A 25,046-nucleotide genomic window follows, 5' to 3' on the forward strand; every position below is an offset into this window, starting at 1 on the left:
ATGTTTTTATTTTCTGTATTTCAGTATATTTTTTTTAATTCCATCTTCTTTTGTTGTATTTTGTCTTTCGGTGTTTATTTAATATTGATCAATCACTTTTTTTTTTTAATATGGATCAATCACTTCTTACTTATCACTCTTTCCAGGAAGAAGTCAAGTGTTCCTCAGGTTACAACTGTTATTTCTACTCCAAATGTGTTTTTGTACATGAGTGCTGTCTTCTCCTCTGGCACATGCCATTGTGACTGTGTTGGTAGGAGGAATTCCTGCTGAGCTGCGGCCTCAGCTGGTCCCCAGCTAGTGTCTGAAGAAGGAATAAAGCATTAAGGCACAGATCCACAAAAAGCCCATCTATACAGGGCTGCCACCAACTCTTCAGGTATTGAGATCAATTGACGTAACAAAAAGATGCCACAGAGGACCAAAGAGTGAATTTCCCAGACCTAAGGCTACTGGAACAGGACAAATGGCCTCCTTTGTGGAGGATGGAGAGGGAGCTGGATCATACCCAGGCACACCTTAAAAAAGGCAGTGTTGAAGGTTGGATGTCTGCTATGTTTTGAACTGTATGTCAATGAGAGAAAATGATACCTCCCATGGTTTTGAAAGGAATTGACATTTATTTTATGCTCTCCAGATGGTACAGAGATAAAACACTAAGTAGGTGGATGGTATGGGTCAAAAGAGAAAACCAGGACCCATCCCTTCCTGTGGGAGACTGCTGTGCATAGGCAGAGTGCCAGCATGGGGCGCAGCTTGTGTAAGCATTTGGAGAAGGAGAGTTAGCAGCTTGAATCTAGGGGATGAGTTGTGAAAAGAAAGTGAGTTTCAGCCTTATACCACTTCTTGTCACACACTTAACTATGGCTAAATCTGTGACTGAGTGGCTCAATGTCCAGAGGACAAAGCTTTTTATTCTTTCAATATCTAGAATTTAAGGTCTTTCTCTGTTGAGGCATAACTGACCTCCCACTCCTGAGGAGAGATAGATAGATAGATAGATAGATAGATAGATAGATAGATAGATAGATAGATAGATGGATAGACAGATGGACAGATTTAGTTCTGTATCTGCTTATATCCCTTGCAAGGAGGTTTAAGGAGAGACAAGACGTGAAAGCATGTGTGCATTACAGACCAGCTTAGGAGGACTTCATAAGCCACCCTCCCATGATCTGTGTCCAGCTCTATAAGTCATGGCCTCAGCAGCACTAATGCAGCTATTTCAGAGCCCTTCCAAGGCATTTGTAGTAAGAGCATAGCAAGATACATGATCCAGCCTGGTGTTTATGCAGTGATTTCACTGGCATTGTATCTGTGCATCTGACATAAAGGAGAGCTGGTTTGAGTATGTGAAAGTGATAAAAATATGATGTGTAGAAAATGGGTTCCAGGTTCATGCTCAGCTTGTGCCTTTTGACTCAGAAAAGGCCAGACCTGGCCACTGCAGATTCATCTGCTATTTTTTCTTACTGCCCATACAAACACCTGTAATGATTTTTTTTTTTGCAAAGCACATAGCAAAAATTTAACCAAAATTAACAAAGGTTTTTTTTTTGGTTTTTTTTTTTGTTTAGTTTTGTTTTGTTTTTTTTCCTGTTTGTTCATAGCTAACACTGTTAGGTAATAACATAAAAGTGGTAACTGAAACCACTTATGCATAGATTTGTGAGAGAATTGTTAAACCCACTACCAGTTGTAGAATCTTCTGTGACACAAAAAGCATGAAAGTGAGACTAGAACAGGGGCATCTGTAAGAGAAGTAATAAAACTATTGTTACTTGGTCACAGTCAGGGTGACAAACTTAATGTCATGGTAAGAAATCAGTCAGACAATAAAGTAGGAAAATTATTACAGTCTAAAGCCAGGCAACGAATTCTTGATATTTGTATGTTTGCAACAGTACCTACCTGCTCTAGGGGTCCAAACTTAACACTTGCATTAGCTGCCACAAGGATTTCTACCCCATCACTTGCCTTCTGTAAATGCTCTGATGGTAAAGAGCCTGTCCCTCCTTTTCAACACTGGCATGAAGCACAAAGGCACAGTGGGGACCAAGGCACCAGTCTAGCACAGCAGATTCAACACCAAACAGTTGAGCAATATACTTATTAAAGCTGATGTTAATGCTTCCCTGAGAGAAGATTATCTAAAAGCTTACCTTGATAAAAAGCATGTTGCATGAGAAGTAGGTTTATAAATTGAAAGAATCCAGAATTACGTATGAAATGTCATATGCGAGCCACTTCGCTGATGTGTTATTGAACGAAATAAATTGTTATAAGAGTTTGGCATAAGGAAAAAAAAACCCAGTTATTTACTAGATTCACTGAATGTTAGACTGAATACTTGAAACTACTGAAAGATTTCTCTGGAATTAATGACTACAGATGCACTTAGGAGGCTGTAAACAGCTGGGATGTAATCACCTGCAGCTCCATATATGAACATATATACACTCTTTGTTCTCTAGGAATTCATACCAGGAATCTTGATAACCATTGTGGAACTTACCTGGGCTATGTGTCCAGCTTGCCTGTATGCAGAGACAAGTGTAGGGGACCACAGGCCATAGGGATCGACTTCCATTTCCATTTGAGTAACTTGGGAGAAACACTGAGAAGTTACTACATTGCAAAATGAGGTAAAGAAGGAGAAGGCAGCTTTCATTTTTATGTGCCCAGGCAGCCAGGAGAACCAGCCATGTCCTGGCTGGCACATCAGGCACAGCATCACCAGCCAGACAAGGGAGGGGGCTGTCCCACTCTGCTCTGCACCTGGGGTGGCCTCACCTCAAGAGCTGGGGCCAGTTTACGGGAGCAACAGCATAAAAAACCCATTATGTTATCAGAGAGTGTCCAAAAGAGGGCCAAAAGGATGGTGAAGGATGTGGTGGGGGAGCCTTATGAGGAGGTCACTTGGTTTGCTCAGCCTGGAAAAGAGGAGACTGAAGGGAGACCTCACTGTGGTCTTCAACATCTTCATGAAGCTGAGGGGAAGCAGAGGGGCAAACACAGATCTCTTCACTCTCATGACCAGCGACAGGACTCAAGGAAATGACACAAAACTGAGTCAGGGGAGGTTTAGGTTGGATACCAGATAAAAACTTTTTACCCAGAGGGTGACTGGACACGGGAACAGGCTCCCCAGGGAAATGGTCACAGCACCAAGCCTGAGTTCAAGTAGCTTTTGGACAATGGTCTCAGGCACATGGTGGGATTCTTGGGGTGTCCAATGCAGGGCCAGGAACTGGACTCAATGATCATGATTGTTCTCTTCCAACTCAGCATTTTCTATTATTCTGTCATTTTTCACAGGCTCAGATCAAGCTTTTAGTCAGATATAGGGAAGCCAATTGACTCTTTTCCCTCAGCAATGAGCTGCCAGAGCAGACCAAACTGGTATAAATTGTCACATCTGCTGTTGTATTGTGTCGCCCTGTTCTTTTGAAAGTTTTAAAGTTCTTCTAAAAGTTTTCTATGCCTTCTGATGTTTACATATTTCTGCTGGAGTTTCTCACCCACTGTCATATAAATAATGATTGTTTTGCATTCATCTTTGTGGGAGGAGAGAATTGAGGGACTGTTGGTTTGACCAGTGTTTTTGGAGAGGTGGCAATTGCATCTTCCAATCCACTGTCACTTTTGGAATTCTATATATTACGAGGTCAGAAATAAAACTTCCTCTTTTCCCTCTTTTGCATCTAGCATGGATGTGTGAGTTATTTTTTGTCATAGTGTGACAGAGCTGAACTTGACTAAGAGGTTAGGGGAGGTGTCTTGTTTAAGGGATTCATTCTAAAAGGAGTGTTCATGCTATGACACTGTCATGGTCTTTGCAATTGATTTCTTAGTAAACATGCACAGAAAGAATACTGGCTTTGCAGATCAGGAGAAAGGGCTGATTGTCTATGTAGATAGTGTCTGATGTGCAAAATAGTTCCAGCAGTTTTTGGGAGAGGGCACACAAGGGCTCTCTGAGACCAGTGCCTTCTCTGTGGGATGGTGCTAACTGAGCACACACTTGCTCATCACTGTTTCAGGGCAGGATTTTAAAGTTCTGAATACTGGGAGCCAGAGACCTGAACAAAATCCCTAAATCTGCCACCACGGAATGTCTTCTGAGTGAAGGTTATCTCCAGTTTAAGGCATCTGGGCAAGCCTGAGTCCCTCTCTAGTGGTCCATGTGTGTCGCTGAGTGTCATAAGGACCATGATTTAAAACTCAGTTGAGACGAAAACCAGCAGTCAAAAGCAACTGTAACAGTTCAGAGCTTCTATTAAACATTTTGAACACAAATTGTTGAAGACTAAACAATTGAACAGGCCTGTTTCATGTATATCCTTGCAGTGGCCTACAGTGGCCTTAAAGAGGCTCTCGTCTTCCTTGGGGAGTGGGATGTGCCAAGTTCCTTCTCTGTCTCCCACAAGAAATTCTACAGGCAAATTGAAATTCTTCAGTTGTCATATATTTTCTTATCATCAAAAAACTTGATCTACAAACCTAAAAATTACGAGCAGAGATTTTCATCATGCTGAATCCCCTCACTCCAGCAAAATAAAAGGCTGAATACCAATGTGTAATGTGGAATATAAGGACTTGTGGTGGTTGTCTTGGCTTTTATGCAGTGAATCACAATTGTAAATATATTTACCTTAGCACACATATTTCTTTTTCCCAGAGCAAAATCAACATTACTTCCACTTTAAAAGCCAGAGATCTCATTTAGGCATTTAAAAACAAACAAACAAACAAAACAAAGAAAAGAAACAAAACTATAACCAAAAAAACCCAAGCCAACCAACCAAAAAAAACCCACAAAAAACCAAAAAAAAAACAACAACAAAAAAAAAAAAAAAAAAAAAACCACCAAAGAACCCCCCAAAAACTAGCAATGGAAGACTGGAAGACTGTATCCTATTCCAGTACTTTTAGATTTTTTAAAGAAAATTGTTACTTCGTTAGACTTCAATAAACAAGTTTTGCAATAAAACGTTAGAAATACTGTAATACACTCATTGTGTGGTATCGCACTGGACCCCACAAAAAAAGGGAAATGTCATCTGTGATAACAGCAAAATTGAGTAACTACACCCGTTACACACAGAGTTATCACTGGAGAAGTGACACTGTCAGGGTCTGGCTGAACAGCCTAACGCTTTGCAAATACCAAAACAGGTCTGAAACACTCAGATAAGTAGAAGTGATGAGAAGTGACACGAGACCTTTTCAGAGGACAGAGAGAACACAACTGGAAAATCTATCTCTAGCATGTGCGAGAGTAAGTTCCTATAGTGCTGAGGAAAACGCAGTTTGATAGGTGAGGAAAAAAAAGGCACTGAAAAGATACTTAAGCAGCAGGCTGATAATAGTTAAAACCTGCATCTGAATCCTGTAACTTTATTAGGAGATTCTATTGACCGAGGGTTGTGGAGGATCTCTTAGCTTTCAATATATTATTTTTTCATTTCCTTCCGGATACTGCCCCTTGTAACTCGTCTCCTTTATTTCCAGCTCCCTTCAGCAGCCGCACGTTGCTCCTGCCCGGGGCACGCAGGAACCCCGGCACACAGGTGGGATCCCGGGCCCGCGGTGTCCCCGTCCCCGTCCCGCCCCGGCGCCGCCTCCCGCCGGCGGGAAGGGCCGGTGCGGCGGCGGCGGCGAGAGGAGCGGGGGCAGCCGGAGCCGCGGAGCTGGGGCTGCGCTCCGCGTCCCGCCGAGCACACGCACCCCCGAAGGCCCGCGCCGGGCAGCCGTGGGGCAGCCGTGGGGCAGCCAGCCCCAGAGCCCCGGGCCCGCTGCCCCGGCCCCGCCCGCCCCGCCCGGGTGGAGCCCTGCCCCGCCCCGCCGCGGCAGGAGGATGAGGCGGCGGCGGCCCCGGCCGAGGCGGCTGCCCCATGGCGGAGGTAAGTGAGGGACGGGCGGCTCCGGGCGGGATGTCTGTGGGCAGCGAGCGCTGGGGACGCGAAGGAGGACGCTTTTCTGAGCCAGGCGCCGTCCCACAAAGAAAAAAAAGAAAGAAGCCAGGAGGGAGGCACAGCTCCGGCGGTGCGCTGGTTGGCCCGTGCCCTGCGCGTCCCGGGCGGCGGGAGCCCAAGCGCCGAGCGGCGGGGCCGGGCCGCCGCGCTGCCGGAGCGACCCGCGGAGCTTTCCGCACCGCAGCGCGGTCAGCCCGCAGAGCTGCCCTGGCCCGGGCACAGCCCCAGCGCCGCTGTCACCTGCCGGGCAGGGTTGTAAGGCCGGGACGGACAGTTCTGCTTGGCATTTCCTCCGGCATCACCTCTGTTTTCTTCATGTGGGCGCACAGGCTTCCCAAGAACATCACGCATCTGCAGAAACGCAGCTTCTCCGGAGTGATTCACATGGTGCACCCATCACCTGGGCGCGGGGCACCTGTGCGTCGTAGTGCGCTAACAACACTTGCCAGGAGCATTTCTTAAGTGTAGAGGGTCTAGGGCAAACCTCCGGGCTCCTTTTATCTGCCATCCGTTGTCAGCGGGCAGATTCAGAACCCGCCGTGAAGCAATAAGCAGTGGGCAGCGCTGACCAGTTTCCCTATTCGCACCTCGTGCAGTCCGTGCTGCGCTTCTGTCGCCTTGTGCCCGCTCGGGCCCTGTCCTGCACAGAGCTGAAGAATTGTGTACAGCTGTAGCTCCAAGGCTTTTCCCAGTTAAATTGCTATTGGGAATAGAGTTTCATTGTTTCCTGCATAGGTTATGATCTGGGATTTTTGTTGTGTACTTCGTGGATATAAAAGGTACAGGAGTGCCAAAACGGTGGGATTTTAACTCTGAAATTCAGTACATTTTGAAATACCAAGTTGAACTACCAACATTTTTCAAGTTGATTTTGAACAATTGTGAATAGCTGATTCTTATTGTGAATTAATGGACCAGCATCAACTAGTAATTGTTTAATTTGTCATACATGGTAGATTTTATTTTCCTTTTAAAATTTTCTTTAATTTTTTTTTTCTTTTTCCCTATCTCCCGATGTGTTAACTTGGTTATTTTTGTAAAGTAATTGCAAAACAAGTTTCAACACCCTGACTGTAAGAGATGACTCTTTTTATGTGGAGAGAAGATGATTCATTTCTTTGCTAAGTGTAGCTCTGGGCCTCTCTCTTTAACACAATGCATTTAAGTGAAATAATGATTGGAGCAAGATAAGGCATTGTTCAGTCCTTGAAATAAAGTGTAAAGGGACATCTGTCTAGAAACCCCCATGTCATTTCCACTTCACGTTTTGAAGCACACAGCAGGTCCAAAGCTACCAAAGTGACCTTTGGTACCTTTGACTAAGTTTACTTATGCTGCCAAAATGTTATTGTAATATTATAATGGAATCCAGAGTGGTTCAGCTGATTTATAACCTTCAATTTGCCTTTTATAAAAATAGATTTGAGCTATTTTTAGCATTTCTCTTATCCATACTAGATCAGGATGAGAAGTCTATGTAAACAGATGGAAGCATTTGGTTTTTTTCTGCTTGATAGTGTGTGCCATCATGAAAAGTTTGCAGCTGGATTTTGCCATCCCTGGTTTGATTTTATTCATTGGACTCCAGTCCCTGCTGAGAACATTTCTGGCAAAACAGTGCAAGCTATTGGTCCTCATCTTTTGAGATCTAGTACTTAAAACTACTCTTGAATACAGCTGCAGATGAAAATTAATTCACTGGCTGAAGCATGCTGTTGAAGCATACTAAACTGCAGGAGTTTAAACTGTCCTGTGTTGAGATGCAGTGTTAGAACAGCCTGAGCACTTTGGTTTTGACAAGGAGTAAAGTGACTAGGTGGATTCCTACACTCAGCTTGCTGCCCAGCAGTCTTGAATCAGCCCTAACCTTTGTATTCCCAGCAAACTATTTCATTCTGTTTGTTTCTGAAATCAAACATAGGCTTGCTGGTGAAATGCAAACCCCACAATATTTTATTGCTTTAGTAATAAAAAATAAAAAATATATTTCCTCTGAAGTACACCCTTTAATGGAGAAAATAATCATACTATCTCAGTGTCTTGTGATTAATTTTCTTAGATGGATGTGTGTAACAGGACCAGGGATAAAAGTGTTTGTACTGCTACAGAGACTGCATTTAAAAAGGATTTTGTGTTCCAACTTCTGCACTGGCCATACTGCTCTGTCCTGCATGCCCTAGAACAGGTCAGAGCAGGTGTTGTAGATGTGCCCTATGGCATGGGGTATTAGTTTAATGCCTCTGCACTGTTCTGACTGCGTCAGCTACAGAATCAAAGCTTGTAGGTTTCATTCTCAGGATGTTTAAGATTGAGACTAAGCTCCCTGAGAACCATGAGTTTAGAGGAAAAGAAATAAAAAAGCAATAAACATTTGCTTTGAATAACTGGAAAAACATTCATTTCATGCAAGGAAATGGGTTCATTTCTGTAGTAATGAAAAGTGGTGTTTCAGGCCCTGCCTCTTTGCAGAACACCTGAGTCCAAGAGTTTGGGCTCCAGTGGGCATGTTTGCTAAGTAATAGATAAAAAAACCTGAGAGTGAGCCAGGTCTTTTCTTTGGAGTGATTATTTCTCATGCTACTTTTTTTTTTTTTTTTTTTTTTTTTCCCAGTTCCAACAGTGTTTGTGCTGCACCTAGTCTTTCTTCTCACAGTTTGCTGGAAAATGGGATTGCAGTCCTGGTTGTGCTTGCATTCTTTTTAGGAAAGGGTTTACAATGGGAGCACCACTTGCTCCTTAATATTCAGCACCTGTTTGAATGCTGGCATCCCCTATTGAAAACAGGGTGCCTGACTTTTTTTGTTCTACTCAAACCTACTCACACATTTTAGTAGGCCATGTGTGAGTAGGCCACACTGAATTACTCACACAGGTAAAGTTGGGCATATCTGCTTATTTTTCTCCAATGTGAAGGAAAGTAAGGTATTGTTGGATTGCTCAAGGAAATAGCTTATTATAAGGAAAACTAAACCTGAAATTTAGAGGCCCTGTGTGGCTGTGTACATTTTGAAGTTTTAAGCTCAGAAAGAACCAAAAAAAAGGGGAGGCAGGAGGAAGACACATAGCTGACACAGGGTATAGGTCTTATATTGGTGGGAAAAAGAGAAGCCATTCTGCAGGCACATAACTTGGGTTACATTCCATGCCCCACTCTGCCAGCTGCATTTTCCTTAGGCTTCTCAATGTAACACTGCCTCAACAACACTTCTGAAAGCTCTTACACTAAGCCCTAAGTCCATGTGAAAAATGAATGAGACACATTTTTCCAAAGCACCTTAAAACCTGGGGGGGGGGGGGAAACTGGAGGCTTCAGTGCTACAAGATGTGGCATCAGTCCTATGTGTATGGTCATAGTATTCCCTCCCAAACAGAAAGTCTCAAGAAGCTTGTCACACAGCAGTGTCTTAGCTGAAGGTCTTGCAAGTGTTCAGAACTGCACTACTTGGTTCAGTGATTTTCTTTTCCCTTTTCTTTTCTGTATATCAGTGTGCAAGTATGTGTTTATGTGTGTATGTAGACATTTGAAGAAAGGGAGTTTAAAAACTCAATGGTTTCTTTATCTCTTACGGAATATATGTGGGAGAATATTTGGATTAGCAAGAATGGAATGTGTAGCTCTTTAATTTTTTCTCTGTGTTAGTCTTACAGTAAAAATGTTTGTTCCAAATCACATGAACGCCAGGCAGTGATGCTGCCTGTGCCAGCAGAAGAGGCAGTACTTGAATGAGAGCAGGAGTTGCTGTGTTAGGTCATTGCACTCCATGTGAAACAAGATCCAGCTCAGGGTGGGATAGAGAAGGAAGGTTCTGCTCCCACACAAGTCAGGTAGGTTGGTTATATCTGAATGTATTGCATTCTTTCAACAGATCTTTGAGGCCCTTCCCAAGAGCTGAATTCCTGTACTCGATTAAACAACACCCACTGCAATTAATAATTAACAGCATAACATTGCTGTTGTTTATGAATTACAAAATTTAAGGAAGAAGATGCACAGTGGATAATTTGTATTGTTTGTACTATTGTCTCTAGGTTACTTTTTAGACAGGGCAGTTTGAGTCAAACTGAGTATGAGGTTATGTAAAACCTCATACAAGTGCAGTTACTTGAATACCATCAACAGCAGAGTTTTATGGTATTAAAGCACTAGAAGGGGGAATCCATCCCAGACTTTGAACACCATTTGAAGTATTTATATTGAGTGAGAATAATTTGGGTTATGGATTTAAATTTTTTTTCCTTGGTGAGTGTCAAAGTTTGGTAAAGTAAAAGTTAAGTAGGAGCCAGGTAGGCTTTTCTCTGAAGGTTTTTCTTCAAAGGCTGTTTTTGTAATCCATTTGAGAGCTTCCCACTGAAGCTGTGTGCTTAAATTACAGAACATATTTCAAATTATTCTTTTTATTTTTTTCTTTTGGATTCAATGAGCAGTAGGACATGGCAATATTGCTGTGGAGAGACATCTGGAAGTAGATAAATGGGATGAGTCCCTGCTTGTGAATGGTTCTTACCTGTTAGCCAGAACTCGCCTTAAGGAGGTGGGGGAAGGACTTAATGGCTTTTCAGAAAGAGGTGGCATAAGAGAAGAACCACAAACTTAGTTTTGCAAGGGTTTGAAAGAGCCTAGTCAAAGGAGTGTTCAGGGAGGGTGTTAAAGGAAGTTGGAGTTGTGGTGTAGGGCTGACTTGCAACAGCATTTTCCTGCTCTCTGGAGAGTGGCCAAGGTATTGCCAGTGCAGGGGGTGGATGAAAAGTGCCTCTGAGAGTAGATGAGGGGAATATCACGCATAAAGGAAGAATTAGGGTGTTGTAAATGTGGAAAGTAGAAGAGGAATTAGAGGTGAGGGTCAGGAGGAAGGTGAAGATACTCAAGATACTAGAGGAGCTGAAGCGTCAGACTGACTTTTAACAGTGCTCTCTATTCAGAGCTGTGAGCTGGCAGGCATTTGGTGTTGCAGAGAGGCTGGTAGCTTGGAAAAGCTGGGAGCTGGATACCTGAGAAAGTATGTTTGCCTGGGAGGACTCAAAAGGAAGACATCCAGAACTGAATTGCAGACAGTTTTATCTAAAAGGGTCCCTGGGTAATTTTGTCTTTATTCAGTACTGACTACATCATGCCAATAAGGGTATACAACCCACTCTGTGGTAAAGGTAGAGCGGGAAGGGAGGGAGTTATCTTACAGAACCCTGATGTCAAGTAGTTCACTGACCACAGAAGAAAGCATCTTGGGACACCAGAGGCATAGAAAGAGGTTTTGGGTTTGGTTGTTTGGGTTTTTTTTTGAGTAGGGGCGGTGGTGGAGGAGGGGGGGGCCACAATTGGTTTTGTTTGTTTTTTTTTACTGTGCTCTGTCTGAAAGAGTGACTGAAAAAACTTAATTACCCTCATCACATTTACTCTCAGGGATATTGCATACTTTACTGATACCAAAATTGGACAGAAAACAAACTTTAAAACACAATTTGAAGTATTAGGAAGCAAGCATTCTTTATTCTCAGTGCACTGAACACACCCAAAAAATATCTCCTCTAATCGAATGTATTGTGAAACTTTTCAACAAGATATTTATACAATCAAGACCATATGTACTCATTACAGTGTACTAGCTAATACATAAACATCACTTTTCCTAGAACTAATTTGCATGCATGTGCCTCTTACTGGAAGCCCTTTTATGGTCCTAGAGGGCTGTCTGAAGGAGTCTCTGGTGGTCATACTCACTGAGTGCCCCCAGCATGACAGATGACCTTGCCTTCAACTTGCCTTAGGGCATGTGCTGTTACTTCTTATTATGTGGCTTTGCCACAAAAGCCAATATATTCCTCATTGCCTACTTATCCACTGGTTGCAGCTGTATTTAGCATCCTGTGTGTCTACTTTTGCATTCTTTTATCTATTTTGCTAGTTAGTCTTTAGGCTCTATTTAGCAACTTCGAGGGAAACTGAAAATTTCTGTTCTTTATGTTGTCTGTCATTACAATGAAATTGGTTTCTGGTGAAAAACATTGCACATGACCAAATGGCTGGAGTGTGCACCTATTTGGTGTATTTGTTAGAAGTGGTTTTAAAAGCTCATTTTGAAGGGGTTATTGAGCTATTTTCAACATGAAAACTGATGTTTTAATTGAAGTCAGTGGCAACATTATTAGTCTCTATATCTTATACGTGTACCTGTCTCTGCCTCCATCTAGGGGGTAGGTTGGTGTTAATTTTGTGTTGGCACAGAGTGCACACAGTACGTGTGTTTTGTAATAGCTGACACAGCTGGCCCATGCTATCTAAAGCCCTGAAATGCATGTGGTTGGAGAGGTGCTATCATCTCACTGCAGCACACAGGAGGGCTCACACAGGGAGTGTTTGGTTGCAGCCCAGATGGCATTATTAGGATTTACAGTAGATATGACATAAATGTTTGATAGATGCCACATTTGGAGTCACATCTATGAACCATTTGATTTACTCAGTTGCATTGCCTACCTAGCATGGTTTACTGTTATTTTTAAGCCTAGCCATATATAACATGGAAGTTACTTTGATATTTGGTGTGTCCATCCACCATTCCACCCTCCATACATCCAAAACTCTAGCTGCATTTCAAAAAATAAAGTACTCTTCTGTTCTGGTGTTTTCAGGATATTTTAGTGCTTATTATGAATATAGAGAAACAGCAAGAAACGTTTCTCTTCCTGTTTTTCTTATCTATTAAGTAGATATCCGTTTGTAAGATTATCACATATTTAAAGTACACAGGCAAAGAGCAAGATCACTAAAATTAGAACTGAATTATATCAGATACACATAATTATCTTTAATTATTAATTGTATTTTATCCTACCAAGTAGTAAAGTGAAACTACTGGCTATGTTACAGAAGCTGTTTTGCTTAACTTCTGCTGGTATTGTGCAAACTTAAAGTATAGTTTCAACACAAGCCATTCTATGATTCTGTTTTGGAAATGCTACTTAATTATTCAAAACGTGGCAAAGAGCACCAGGCCTGTGCCACATCTTTTCAGCTAATAATGAGAGGGCTAATTCTACAGAGAAGTGAACTTAGTAATGGAGAAGGGACAAAAGTTCGTAGAAAACCATCTCAAAGGTTAATGACATCGATGGAGCAGTTTAAAACTTAACAACTGAAATAAAGAGAGCATAATGTAGAGTAATTGGAAGATAGCACTTGAACAGGATACACGAGTAAACAGCACCAAAAAAATTGTTTTTTGCAAATAATTGTGGTTGCATGCCTTTGCTCCAGCACTGAGATATCTGTAGTGATAACTCGGAGTCTGACTGCAGTGAAGCAGCTTTGCAGGGGCAGGTACTCCCTGCCTCTCAGTGCTGTCTGTGCAGCCAGGCAAGCCACCCTGTCTGCTCTGCTCTCTTCCAGCGAGACCTTTCTGTTACTCCAGAGCTAGTTCAAATACTTCTGTGCACTTGTAGCCCTGGGTTGTGTAGTTCTAGTCCTGTGTGCCAACCACACACAGATAAATAGCTGAAAACAGATTGATTATGCTTTGTGCTGCTCCTTCAGAGAGATCTTCTTCACCCATCCAATACATCACAGTAGCCTTTTTTTTTATTTTGGTGTCATTACAGGTTCTGTACATTCCTTTAAGGACAGTAGATAAGACATGGGTGTAGGAAGCAAGAGGAGGAGATATGTGAGGATAGTTTGATGTCCAGTACACCCAGTTCATGCTGAGATCAATTCTCTGGTTTACTTAATTGGAAATGGAATGCTCTGTTTTTAACATAGAGTAAAAACCTCTGGAAACTTGCCTGCATGCTTCCAATTAAGTGTAGGCCAGGCCACCCACAAAACCATGTTTTCTCTCACTTCCACATTGATTCTTGGCTCTCCTTAAGTAGCAGATTTGGCATAAACTACTGTTTTTAATATTCCAAAGACTGACAAACTGAAGCCTGTAGCTGACCTGTGGTAAGCTGTACCTTAAGGAAAGGGCAGGTGCAGGGTTAAAGCCCAGCCTCCCCACGTACAAGGCTGGTGGGTAATTTGGTAAATCATATTCAGTCTCAGACCACGTTCTTTAATGAAACTGAAAATATTAGATGGCAGAAGCAAGATGAAAATTTCAGATACTTGGGATTTTATTTTTTTTATGATTATTTTATGATGAGAATTTTAGTGTAACTCTCTGGCTTTGTACTTGGACAGAAGTCCTTCCAAATGCAAATCAAAGGCTGCCCTCAGGTAGGGGTGCAGTTTACCATTTGGAAACATGCTGTTGGAGGCATGAACTTCCACACCCTCCAGCGGCAGAAGTGGAAAGGCTTCTGCAGTAGATGGGTTTGGTGGTATTATTAAGTCTTTTACAATCAGCAAAAATTAAGTCTTTATACAGAGACAACCACATGGTGTCCCGATTTCTTGCGCTCAGTGGTATTACTGTAACTCAGTTACTGTTTCTTCTATTACCCGTGTTGCAAAATAAGGATGAGAAGGACAGAAACACTGAATGTGGCAGCACAGTGCTGAGTAAATGCTATCTACACCTAATCCTTCTTGTTAATTCAATTAATAATTGAATTTATTAATTGAATTGATTAATATCCAGACTCTGTAATAAAGCTTTTGTCATTAGATGTACATCCAGTCTGTAGAGTTAAGGTATCTTTAATGAAATGCCTTATTCAAAAACATTGTGTGACTGTTTCTTGGGGAGACACCCCTCCTATTCTCCCCATAGCAGTAGTCCAGCAGCCAGTCCCAAGTGATACAGCAGGCATGGAAGGAAGCATTCTGTTGTTGAGCTGTGCTGTTCGTTCTTCATAAATGAGGAAGACTAACAAGCTGGTGCAAAGGGTAATAAAGAGCAAAAACCTTTAGCAGCATAATCCAGGGGATTTTTGTGAACAGCCAAAACAGAAATGAAGGCAAAAAGGTTCTGGTTGATTGCTGTATAGAGTGTTTCGCTGAAATGATCCCACAGGTGAAAATTTGCAATGTGAAATATCTTATGTGTGCTGTATCTATACCACCACTGCTGTGAAAACCTAGCTACAGGGCCAGGATCCTTCAGCAAGTGCTCTGGTAGTGGTGCAAACAGTTTTTTCAAGGGCTGGAAAACTTATTGTAGTAATAATCAGCCATGAGTATATTTTAATATCATCTGCTAGAGGAAGAAATGATGTTAGTAAGACTCATCTTCAGAGCCACCCAGTGCAGCATTGTGAAGCTCGCTCAGAAGAGATGACACATTCTCTTTGGTAAGCTACAGGGAATGGGCATGACTGCCAGTGTGAGACCCTGCTTCCCTCCCTTCCCCTCTGGCACCTCTGCTCCATTCACATCAGCAGGAGCCCTGTCCAAAGATCAGAGGGAAATTCTGACCTCCATTCTGTGCTCAAGGCCAAGAATCTTGTAGGCAAATGGTTTGTGATCCTGTACTGCAGCTGTTTGCTCTCAGCCTGGAAACTATGGGTACCATGACACCATCTATGGCCTAGTAGAGAAAATAGATATATTTTTTCCTAAAAGATACCTAAAAATGGATGTAGACTCCAGATAAATTCCAAAATTTGTAGTCGGGAATATTCTCTATTTCCTTAGCAGACAGCAGTTTAATATACTGATAAGACCTGAAAATTCAGTTATTTTTGACATCTCGAGGAAATTAATACAAGACAGTTTTCACAAATTTCTGTGAGCTTCAGGAGCATTTCGTTTCCCTTCAGAAAGGAGATGTCCCATCAGGTACATCAGAAATTTAGATGTCTTCACAGTGGTTTGGGAAAACCATCTCCATTGTAGACTTTAGCAGACCAGTATAATCTGCAGTTAGTTTTCCACCGATTTTGAATTATCTGGAGGACACATCATGGGCTCTTCCCAAAGCTACCCCAAGCTTTTCTTTTCCCTGGCAGGGGAATAGATTTATATCCCTGGAAATTTTAAAAGGAGCAATTAAGTTTGTGACTCATATATCTTCTATATACAGACCCAGTGCTTGCAGTTGGTTTTTAGAGGCATCACATTATAGATACCACATTTATAACTATTTCCTGCATTTGCCTCTTCTGCAGCCAGTAGAGGAATGCATTTGCTCTGTTATCCAGGAGCTGAATGCTCTGCCACAGCAGCAGCTTTCCAGGCCATTTGGCTCCAGAGGAGCTGCTTAAGATCTTTAATAGCAGTTGTCCTTGACTTCTTGTTCACTTTTGATGATCATGAGTTATATTAATTAGAGTATTAACAGGTCACATTATTTTGACAAGTATTTGGTTGGTTCTCTGTAGAATTAAAGCCTAGCCCTGATCTTGCAAGCACATAAATATGGGACTACCTTCATGCCTGTGAACTGCTCATTGGACTCATTCAAGTGTTTGCAAGTAGCTACTTACTAAGTACTGCTACTTTCTCAGTGTCTGTGTAGTACATGCCCTCTCCATTTTAACTACATAGAGAAAATGGTTGATTAGGAGGTTTGTTTTGTTGTTATTGTTGTTTTGCACATGTGTATGTCTGGTTTTAGGCAAGTAAATTTGTTTTCTCATATTTAGCAATAAAAAATCACCTGGTCACTTCCAGATGCAGCTGACAAAGAAGATATAATGTATTGGAATATAATTTCTAATGAGTAGAAACTGTTAGGCATCACTGAAGGAAACTCTTCACTTTTACATCAGAATGACAGATGAGTGCCCTGTAGATCTGTTTATTTTTACAAATGGCTGTTTATAAAGCCAAAGTTTTCTTCCAGTCTTGAAAAGAAAATACAGAAAAATTGAAAGCCAACAAACAAAATTAGTTTAAAATAAAATCAGGTTTCATATTTTTAAATATTTAAATAGAATGTACAAAATTGAAAATAATGTTAATTTGTTTTAAAGTTATATTTAATTTTTCTCCAAAGTCCTGTTTTAAAACTTTTTATATTTACTTTTTAATGTGTTTTGTATGAAGGAACAATTTTAAAACTTTTATATGTTTTGATGACTATTACAACTGCAGGTTTTATGTAGTTCATGCTTTCATAACAAACCTGTAAATTGTTTGCTGAGATTTTTAGAACTGAACACTATCTCATTATGTTTGCTGTTGTTGAAAACGTCTTTTCTGCTCCTACCATAGCATTTTTCTGGGAATACCTGGAACTAATGCAGTGTGGCCACTTGGTTTCCCAGCTGCCATTCCACCGAGTGTCACATTTTAATAACACAGACTTGCCCTGCAAAAGCTGAAATATTGAAAATATTTTTAAATCTAAATACACACTTGAAAAATAGGAATTAGCACTGATTCCTTGTTATTCTAGCAATACTCCAGCCCTATATAATTAACAGTTAAGAAGTCTGATTATACAAATATAGATAAAATAAAACTTGAAAATTGTTTCCGAGGCCTCTGTATTTGAACAATCTCATCACTGGAGATTAAAAATCTCCATCATTTAGATAAATGAAAATGGGTAATGTCTACATGGAAGTGATGGGAAACAGAGATGCTATTACAATACGAGTGAGCAAGGAATTTTGCTAACTGGCCATGTATAATTGCAGGTTTTAAGATTCCATCATTGAGTATCTATCTGGCTTGGATATGTTGTTGTGAAATAACCGCCAAAAGACACTGATAGTCCAAACTTTTCATGAAATCACATCATGGTTCTTTGGTTTAGAAGAATTAGTTTCCAGTGTCCATTTCTACTGCAGATGGGTTCAGTGCCTGGGCACCAAAACAAGAGGTGGTGGCTACCCCCTGAACTGACACTGGTCTTATTCTGTTCCCAAATTCTACACACTCAGTTCATCCACATCATGACCTGTTCAGTGCATATTTTATTTGGAATGCTATCACTGGAGAAAAAAAAGTGCCTTTAAAAGATTAATTTTGAGAGCATGCTGTGTAATAGAACCATTTTATTTGTGTCTTCAGGATGTTGACCTGAAAGTATGTCAGGGAGCTTTGGATGACTGCTGTCCACCTCCGGGACAGGATCAACTGGAACTGCAAGAAGAGAAAGACATATATCAAGTAAGTGATGAAACAAAAGGGAAGAAGGGAAAACTGAAGAGGAAGTGAGGCAGGATACAGAACTTATCACTAAGATAAATAGTATTAAAGGGTTTTGAAAGGAATAATTTATTTCCTGTTGTTATTTGAAGTGTCCCTTGCCAGGGCAGGAAAAAAATTGTCCCTTCAGACAATGCTTTGTGAATGATGTGCTTGTATACCTTTTTGAAAATTGCCTCCTTTCTTCAACCCCCCACTATTTTTTTTGAGTAGTTGAAATATTCAGAGGTTTACAGAAAACACTTGCAACTAGTTATTTTTTAATCTGGGTTTATTTTCTCTGTTGTGAAGGTGTGCTTTTGGGCAAGGATGGTTTTGCCTACAAACACTAGAGACATGGATGCTAAATTATACTGCTCTCATCATTTATGTAAAGCTTAATGCTCAGATGTAGAATTACATTTGGGACACTGAACTCTTCTGTTCTCTCTAAGAGCTACAACGAAAAGGGCACTCAATTTTTTTGAGACCTTGTGAGAGCTGAGAACATCTGATCCAGGTGTCTTGCCAGCCTCCTCTGTCTGCCACTCCCCTGAGAGCTTGGCTTTGAAAAAATACTTAATCTTTCCACACTGGTGGGGAGGTACAGCTTCAAAGGAAAGCCCATTTCTGATGTTGTGGGCAGGGTAGGGATGCTCAGGCCATGGAGCTGTTCTGCTCATTCTAGCAACATGTCATCTCCCATCAGGATGAAGACTTGATGGTGGAGTCAGCAGCAGTATTGCACTGTGCTCTGTGTCTTCTCTGACTTTGATTTTTACCTCCTTAGGTAAAATAACTGTGCTTTACACCATGTTTCTCTTTTTGTCACAGAGCAACAGCAACCATGGAGATTCTCTTCTCTCCTTAGAAAGCTGTTTACAGCTTCTGTCATCGCAGGTGGAAAACATGCTAGAGGTAAATGAGAAAATACAGGTATTGCCTGCCAATAGATTGGAATATAGTCAGCAATTACTCTGTTTTATCAAATAAAACCACCACAGCCTACCCTACCCACTCTGGGAATTTACTGGCAAATCAATGTAGTAAAACTTACCTGAAACTGCTAAAGATGCTACTATCCACCTTTTACAACAGGTCTCATTAGGTTTACTTGAAAAATCTTCTCCAGCAACTTGTCTGGTGTATGAGCTGTGTCTTTATTGTGATCTGGTATTCAAAGTTGGATGGAACCACTGGACAACTCAATTAGTTCAACTAATAGTTGCTTTTCTAAAACCTAATACCAGTTTGTATTTATGCAGCAGCTCCTGGTGTGTTTCTCTAGAGTAACAGTGATTTATTACACATTTATTTATTGGGTATTTGTGGTGAAAGATTACATTTGTCATAAATATTGGGTCAAGTGCTTACAGGGTTGCTACTCAAGAACAACAGATCATCTTCACTGCAAATCAGGTCAGTCAGCGTTAACAGTAAACCCATTTATTTTTTTTGGGTTTCTGTTTTTGTTTTTTTTTTTTTTTAATCTTGTGTCCCTCTGATACTATATTTTACTTTCTCTGTGTCCATCTTCACAAAAAGCAGTTGTTACCTTAATTGAAGTCTCTCTTCTCCCACAGCTCATAGCTGCAACTATTGACCATGAAGCTACTCCCTACATTCCTTTTTTGCAATACTTCAACGGCATCTTATATACACTTCCCATCATAGGATCCTCTTCCAGGGTCATAAGTGTTTTCAATATAACTTCATGCTTATTGGTTTTGGGAATCTCTAGCTTGGATAGTACCTTCTAGCCCATAAATTAGGCTCCTCTTCTGTTCAGCTCTGGAAATGGATTGCACGCCAACGAGATGTCCAAGTTCATCAGTTTAGCTTTCTCTGGTCTCAAAATTTGAAAGGAATTTGGCTGTAGCCTTTATACAGCTATTACAATACACAGTAACATCCTGCATATTTTATTTAACATCATTAATACAGTGCCATCTTGTGACAATCTATCTCTTGAATATGGATTGATTGTTTCTGCCAATTATCAGGTCTTTACAGTGAGTGGGATTTTTTGATAGCTGACTTATGACTAATCATGCTTTTCAAGGGATTAGTTGAAAATAGCATCTCTATCTTGCAGACTGCAGGTGGTCTAGTACAAGGTAACTCCCTAGGAGAAATAAGGCAAGACCTTCTTCTGTTACCTGAGCTCCCAATAAGCATAATAGAGAACTTAAGACGTTCTGGTCCTTACGGTAAATCATTCCTTTCCTGTGGAAAGTGTTTTTTACATGTTCACTGAATGGCAATCAGAAAGTTCTTTCCTGAAACACAGTAAAGACACTCAACTATAGAGGAATCCTACACACTTCCTATTTGATGTATGTACATTCTCAAGTACTTTGTATCGATCTATCTCATGACTATTCTGCTTGTGAGCAAGCACCCAGCATAATCTTGGACACTGACTTTGTGCTTCTAAGACCCAGCAACTATAACTTGGGTCCAGAAAAGATGGGCCTTAGTGCTACAGCATTACCAGTCCAGTTTATTGTTTGAACATCAGGGCTGAAGCATCATATATCAGCCTTGGTTTTGTAAAAAAACCTTGAGTAGTAATTTAAAGTCAAGACATCCACAAAAGGTGTGATTTGGTGGGGGAGGGGGGGGATATTACCTAGAAACTGATCAGTATATCAGTTAACAGAGTTTTGGATGCAATAAACTTCAGTTAAATGGAACTAAACCAAATGTGTCACCTTACAGCTCTGAAAACTTCACAAACTGTGAAATAAGTAGCGAGACTGGAACAGCACAATCTTAATGTTCCCATCTTCCACTGCTTTTTTCTTCACCACAGAACTTACTGGTTAACTTCTGCAGATGAGCTGTTTATGTTCTTTAAAAAGTTTGTTTTCTAACAGTCAGCACCTTGAACTAGCTCACCCTTGAATCATCAATACCACTACCAGGGAAGGGTCATGACCACTCCTCCTAGCAGGACTTTTTTCTTAGATCAGAACAGACAGAACACATAGGCCATAGTTTGTACACTTGACAATAGTACCATTTTTACCTCTCAACCCTCATCAGTCCCACCCTGTCCTTTGCAAGTCATCCTCCCATTCCTTCAGTCAATTCTGCACTTTTCCTTCTTCCTTTTGCCATATGCCAATATAGATTATGCTTTCTAGAAATGGGAAACAGCATTCCAAATAGCTAGAAGAGGAGTTTAACATACAAAAATTTGGCTTTAATAGAATCAAGGAGTGGAATGTTAAAAAACAAATTGATTGTGTAAGGGAGGGGTGTAGAAGCATTCATTTAATGAAAGATCTCGTTTTTCCCCCTTTCATCTTGTAGGTGAACTTACTGGAAGATACTCAAGTTGCTACTCCTAGTCAAGGCCAAGACCCATCATCCTCACACAATATAAATTTGACCCAGACATTTCAGAACAGTTTCAGTCCTCCTGATGCCATGCTACTAAGAACAGACTACCCCACTCAATTAAATTCAAAACCAAGACTCTTACAAAGGCAAGAGTTTTTCCCTCAATCAAGCTCTGATAACACAAATTCAGAATCACCATTTCACGGGTCAAATTTGACAGGGCTGTTTTCAGTTGCTGACCTTAGAAATCTAACAGCCCATGATGATAATAATTTTGATGAAATTAAGCTCATGTCTTTGGCTTTGGAGGAAGGCTTTAGTCCTATAGAAGTTTCCCAGATCTTTGAAGAGCCTGGCTCAGATTCAGGACTATCTTTGAATTCAAATCACAGCACCACCTCTTACTCAGTCTGCTATGAAGGTTCTGTTGGATACAGCAGCAGTATTAAATCTGCTCCTTCGCATGGCTTAGGAGCTGTTGGTGGCCACTGCCAAGAAAAGATTAAGCACAGCCATGTGGAATATCCAGGTGTTGCAGAGCGTTCTACAGACGTTCTTCAGCAGTTTCTCCATAATCACACTTATAATCAGCTGCCAAGTCAAGCAGCATCTACTCTAGAGCATCATCAACAGATGTGGATGAAGAAATCAAATGAAGTAAAGGATAGGTGCTATAATTCTACTGCTACAAACCGGAGCAGGGATGAATGTCGTGCAAAGGCTCTGAGAATACCATTTTCAGTCGAGGAAATTGTGAGCATGTCCGTTGACTCTTTCAACACCATGCTAGCACAGAACCAGCTGACAGAAACTCAGGTATCACTTCTACGTGACATCAGACGAAGAGGAAAAAACAAGGTAGCTGCCCAAAAATGTCGTAAACGCAAACTGAATGCAATTCTTAACTTGGAAGAAGATGTGTGTAATCTTCAAACACAAAAGGAGAGCCTTAAAAAGGAGCACTCCCAGTGTAGCAAATCAATCAACCAGATAAAGCAAAAATTAAACAACTTGTACCATGACATTTTCAGCAGACTGAGGGATGACCAGGGTCGACCTGTTAACCCACGCCAATATGTCATTCATTGCAGTAGCAATGGTAGTGTTTTCATAATACCCAAGCACTTGGCCAAATCTGAACAGAACCAAGATAACAGAAAAGAGTAGAAACAAAAGTAAGATGACTGGAGATCACCTCAATCACTTTTGCCTGAAAGCATGATAAGAGTACTTGTGTGAAGACTAAGGGTCAGTGATTACAGCAGTTCAAACAGAAACAACTGCACTTGAGGAGAAACACTATATTCAAGGGTCTGGCAAACTCAACCATGGTCTGTTAGAAGGTCCTTAAGCTGAGGCTTCTGGATGAGGAAATCTATTTAGTTTTAGTTAGAATTGAAGGAGCCAGACCATGAGTGTAGTGTAGCTTTATAGACCAATGTTAAAACTAGCAATTTAGTTACTGGTAATGGGGGGCAGAGGGGAGAACATCAGTGAGGGATGAAAGTCAATTTTGGATCAATGTTACACATGCAAAAAAATGTTTTAGTCTTGAATACCTGACTGTTTATACAGAAAATGATCTTATTTTATTCTCTAACACTGAAAGAAAAAATATAGTTCTAGTGCATCTTCAACTTAAATTACCTGTGGATTTACAAAGGCTCAGGAGGTAACTGCACGCTTTGCATTTATTCAGAACGGCTCTGCTTTTCCTGGTTTTCCTTTGAGAGCAGTCCAGGAGGCTACTGCATTTTTCCTCACTACTTTCAGCATCATAACTCCAAGCAAAGATGATCTGCCACTTAATTTTACAACTCATACACTCAATCTGCAAATATGCTGAAAAATACTGTCTGATTCAGTATTTTCTTACCTTCACCCTCTGCAACTAAATAATTCTCAAGTTTTTTCCACAAAAATGACCAATAGTGAAGGAGTTCTGTTTCTTAGTGACTGTGATATTTATTTGTGTGCCTTCCCTTTTCCTCCCATTTTGACACCTTCCTCAAGAAGTACTTGTGTTTTTCTCTGTGGCTTTTTAAACTGATATTTTTAAAATGTCTTAAATGTTCCAGATTTAATTTTTTAAAATACACATTTTACTTAGTTTTTAAATTAAATTGAACCAAATTGCTAATTATCTATACTTGTAATTACAAGGTTACACTCTGATAGTTCTCCAAATAAAGTTTTTTGGTTTGACATTTATTTGTGCCCTTAGAAAGGAGAAGTTTTATTCACTTACATACTTACAACATCCTATCCTTTCAGACTATTTTACAGTCTGAAAAAGGTCTGCAAAAGAGATGGCTTAAAAGGCCTGTAATGAATGATAAGGAAGGAATATTGAGGTATATTATTATGAAAATAACGACTAATATTACTTTCTAGATAACAAATACTTCTTGTTAATTTTATAATTAAAACACATAAAACTGGTATTTAAAAAGTTCTCATTGGTCATGGCATGATTACAATGGACTGAACTTACATTCAGGTATATTAAAAATATCACTTGTACCAATCACATAATAACTACACATAAAAGCTTAAATGCCAAATTATACCTGCTGATGAAGCAAACTGCCAGTAGCATGGAAGTCACATTAGCTGTTTGCACTTATCTGTAACAAAACTGATACTACCAAGTGATATTTTCTGAAAAGAGAGCCCTAAGATAGTGCCAAGTGCACTGAATTATCAATAATGAAATCAGCCTTTTTGAACAATTTTCTCAGCATTTTATATTAAAGGATTTATTTAAGTAAATGCGTATATGCGTTCTTTATTGGTTTCACCAGAGTCTCAAATTGGTACGTGTAAATTCATAGCAGAAAGTCTCATTCCTGAGGCTATGCAATTTCTTGCTGTTGGTTAAGCACCAGTGTGAGATGTATCTAGCCTAACTGGTATCCACAAAGGATTTGTTTACTTGCTAGACCACAAACTCCAACCATAACATGCAATGGGTATCAGATACATTATGATGAATTGTGAACTTTTTTTCTAGTGTAGGGGAAAAAAGAAGTACATGTTTAAGTCAGAATGTTCATAATCAATTAAATGACATAATAAACATTTTAAAATTCATGCACTTACCCTTTGCAGGACAAGGTCTTTAAACCTACTTCACTGCTCATGTGCATAAATTCTGATAGCTAATACATTAGGCTCACAACTGAGAAATCCAGAAAGCCAAGTATTTCTGCTTTAGGGCCTCACATGGGAAAGTTAAAAAAAAAAAAAAAAAAAAAAAAAAAAAAAAGAAAGAAAGAAAAAAGCCTACACTTTTTGGTGCCCACTCCTTCAGTAGCAGTGGCAGGTCAGCTCTCTGGATTTTTTTAAGGCCAGCTGCTAACGGAGTCTTGCATATACCAAACTGGGAAATAGCTACACAGTTAAATTTTGGTACATGCTAAAAAAAGCATCCTGTAAACCCTTTCAGAACACAATTACTAATGGAAAGCAGCTTACTCCAACTGATCCATTTAAGACATCAGCCCCAATCCCATTCCATTCCCTGAAAATTTGTAGATTGTAAAGGACTGTAAATTGCCCTCAGCTAGCTGAACTGTCATTATTGCCCAGTAACTGTATTTCTCTGATGTATGAACCTCAGTTCCTCAGAATGCAACAAACAACTCTACTCCTACAAAAACTGAGCTGAAATACTGATTTTGGGTGGACTGCAACAGTACTGATGTCTG

At 40.5% G+C, this 25,046-nt stretch overlaps 1 protein-coding gene across 2 annotated transcripts; it reads left to right on the forward strand.

Annotated features, from left to right (window-relative positions):
* The first annotated feature begins 5,766 nt into the window (after window positions 1-5,766).
* NFE2L3 (NFE2 like bZIP transcription factor 3) lies at window positions 5,767-24,108 on the forward strand. 2 transcript variants are annotated; one of them, XM_030264871.4, is made up of 4 exons: window positions 5,767-5,906; window positions 17,872-17,970; window positions 18,823-18,906; window positions 21,307-24,108. In XM_030264871.4, the coding sequence occupies exons 1-4, from the start codon at window positions 5,898-5,900 to the stop codon at window positions 22,501-22,503; spliced, it is 1,389 nt and encodes a 462-aa protein (XP_030120731.4). In that variant the 5' UTR covers window positions 5,767-5,897; the 3' UTR covers window positions 22,504-24,108. The 2 variants fall into 2 exon arrangements, with proteins under 2 accessions (XP_030120731.4, XP_030120730.4); XM_030264870.4 differs by lacking the exon at window positions 5,767-5,906 and adding an exon at window positions 9,558-9,803 and having other exon boundaries at window positions 21,307-22,636.
* The last annotated feature ends 938 nt before the right edge of the window (window positions 24,109-25,046 follow it).

This window comes from Taeniopygia guttata, chromosome 2 (genome assembly GCF_048771995.1).
Source record: "Taeniopygia guttata chromosome 2, bTaeGut7.mat, whole genome shotgun sequence".
NCBI classification, from domain to species: Eukaryota; Metazoa; Chordata; class Aves; order Passeriformes; family Estrildidae; genus Taeniopygia; species Taeniopygia guttata.